We start from the raw sequence: 2,337 nt of genomic DNA on the forward strand, positions 1-2,337 counted from the left end.
AATCCATCGGGTGGGTTCATCCGGGATTTTCACACAGCTGAATAAACATTAAACAGAAAACTGATTAAACAGAAGTTTGAGACTGTTGAGAATTTATGCCTGTTATATTTTAGATAGCAAGGAGCAGACGGCCGAGTTTATTAAACTCCACCAAGACAGCGGTGACGCAAAGCTGAAAGCTAGACCTTCCCATTTCACAACCTCGCACTTCCGGCCTTCTTGCTCTGCGGAGGAGCCGGGTCACATATACCGCGAAGCCCGGGTCCTCCAAAAGATGCAGCCGACATTTTGGGACACAGCTACTGACACCTTCAACGGACACACCTTCACTTTACCCAAAGTTTGAATATATGGAAACATCCTGTGAGTGAAAGTGTGTGTGAAGGTGTGTATGTGTGTGTTAGTATCAGGATCAGAGAACGACAGCTTTCCTCTGTTCCAGTCCAGATTAACTCTGATCCTCTTCAGCTTCTTCTGCACTGAGAGACCAGTGAGAGGAGCTGATGGTGAACATGCTGAGTATTTACCTTCATAGAACAATATTCCCCACAATCCAGACTTTATGCTTCCCTTCCTCTGCACAGACTCTGCTAACACACCCAGGAACCACCCTGTACTTTCTCCAACATCAACATCCCAGCTGTGAGTCCCTGAGTTAAAGCCCTCAGAGCCCAGGACAGAATAGAAACGATCAAACCTCTCTGGATTATCAGGAAGCTGCTGCCTCTCTCCTCCATATCTCACACTGGTCAGATCTTCAGACAGGATGAGGTTTGGATGAGCAGTGTTTGGGTCCAGAATGAGAGGAGTGTAGGAGACCATGTCCTTCATGTTGTTCCAGATGTTGAAGGTCAGGTTGCCCAGGTGTTTGGCCTGGTCTATCAGAGCTCCTGAGGGCAGCTGTGGATCATCCAGCAGGGGGCAGCGCTGGACTCTTTCCACTGCAGCCTTGTAGTTGTGCAGGAATGAGACGTCTTCAGCTCTCAGCTCCTCCTCTGTGGCTCTGACTGCGTCTGAAAGAGCTGCTATCTCTCTGCTCAGAGCCTCCATCTTCTCCTTCATCATCCCACTCTTCTGCTCCTCTTCCTCCCTCAGTGCAGCCAGCCTGGCCTCCTCTTCCTCTGCTAGAAACTGGTGAAGCTTCTTAAACTGCTCCTTAATCTGCCTCTCTGTGTGTCGGGCCTGGACCTTAATGTGTTCTGCTGTTTGATCAAACTTCACTTGAACTTCTTCACAAACCTTTAACTTCTTCTTTAAGGGCTCCAGAGTTTCCTGAAGTTCCTTCTTGTGTTGTTGTGCAGCTTCATCGATGGGTCTGAATCTGTGATTGGTGTGTTTTTCAGAGTCTCTGCAGACGACACACACTGGCTGCTGATGGTCCAGACAGAAGAGTTTGAGTTTCTCAGAGTGCAGACTGCAGAGAGTCTCTGAAGCTCTCTGATCTCTCTCCTGTAAGAACGACTCACACAGGTTCTTTAAAGCCAGATTTGAAAGTGGTTCATTCTTTGAAGATCTTCTCTTACAAACTGGACACTCGTGTGTTGTTCTCTCTCTCCACCATCTCTTCAGACAGTCTTTACAGAAGCTGTGGCTACATGACAGAATAACAGGATCTCTGAAGACCTCCTGACAGACCGGACAGCAGAGATCCTCCTCTGATCTGGAAGCCATTGAGTCTGTGAGTGAAGCTGAAAACAGCAGACAGGAAGTACAGTCAGTCCTGGCTCCCCTCCCTCCTCTACGACCTTCACTGAAACTTCCTTTGAGTCGTGTTTTGGCTCAAACTCACATTCAGTGTGTGGAGCGTCAGCAGCTTGAAGCAGCAGTGTTGGAGTTTTCCACTTTTCTCTCCTGTAGCTGGACTCACTCAGAGGAAGCTGCTAGTTTGGTCTGAACTCAGTCTGATCGTCTGTGCATCTCTCTTTACTGAGGACGAAGAACTTCCTGTTTCCTGGTTTGTCACATTTGAGTGACGTGAGGGGAGGAGACAAATGTTGTTGTTTCACTTTTAACTAAGGTGTGTTTCAATCCTGCCTGTAGCTCAAAAACTGTAAAACAGGTTTTGGTCTTTTCACCTCCACAGGTCACAACATGAAACCTGTTGTGAAGTTTATAAAATAAAGTGTCACTCGGTGGTGCAGCTGTTTGTCAGCTTCTATTTTAGACTTTGTTCTGGTTCTTGTTCAGGTTCCCAGCAGTGGGAGTGTAATGCAGTCACACACACACAGGTGGTGTTAAGGTGGATTCACTTTGTTACAGACAGTGGTGTTATTTCTTGTAACTAAGGGTGTGTTTCACTCCAAAGTTCAGACATTAACCTGCCAGAAGTTGTAAAAG

At 47.1% G+C, this 2,337-nt stretch overlaps 1 protein-coding gene across 1 annotated transcript; it reads right to left on the bottom strand.

Annotated features, from left to right (window-relative positions):
* Nucleotides 1-240: 240 nt before the first annotated feature.
* LOC134623643 (nuclear factor 7, brain-like) lies at nucleotides 241-1,909 on the bottom strand. The gene is made up of 2 exons (XM_063468677.1): nucleotides 1,790-1,909; nucleotides 241-1,688 (listed from the first exon to the last, which is right to left on the bottom strand). Exon 2 carries the CDS (start codon nucleotides 1,669-1,671, stop codon nucleotides 241-243), a length of 1,431 nt encoding a protein of 476 aa, XP_063324747.1. The 5' UTR covers nucleotides 1,672-1,688; nucleotides 1,790-1,909.
* Between the last annotated feature and the right edge of the window lie 428 nt (nucleotides 1,910-2,337).

The sequence above is a fragment of the Pelmatolapia mariae genome, unplaced genomic scaffold (assembly GCF_036321145.2).
Source record: "Pelmatolapia mariae isolate MD_Pm_ZW unplaced genomic scaffold, Pm_UMD_F_2 NODE_ptg000808l+_length_36034_cov_1, whole genome shotgun sequence".
NCBI lineage: Eukaryota > Metazoa > Chordata > Actinopteri > Cichliformes > Cichlidae > Pelmatolapia > Pelmatolapia mariae.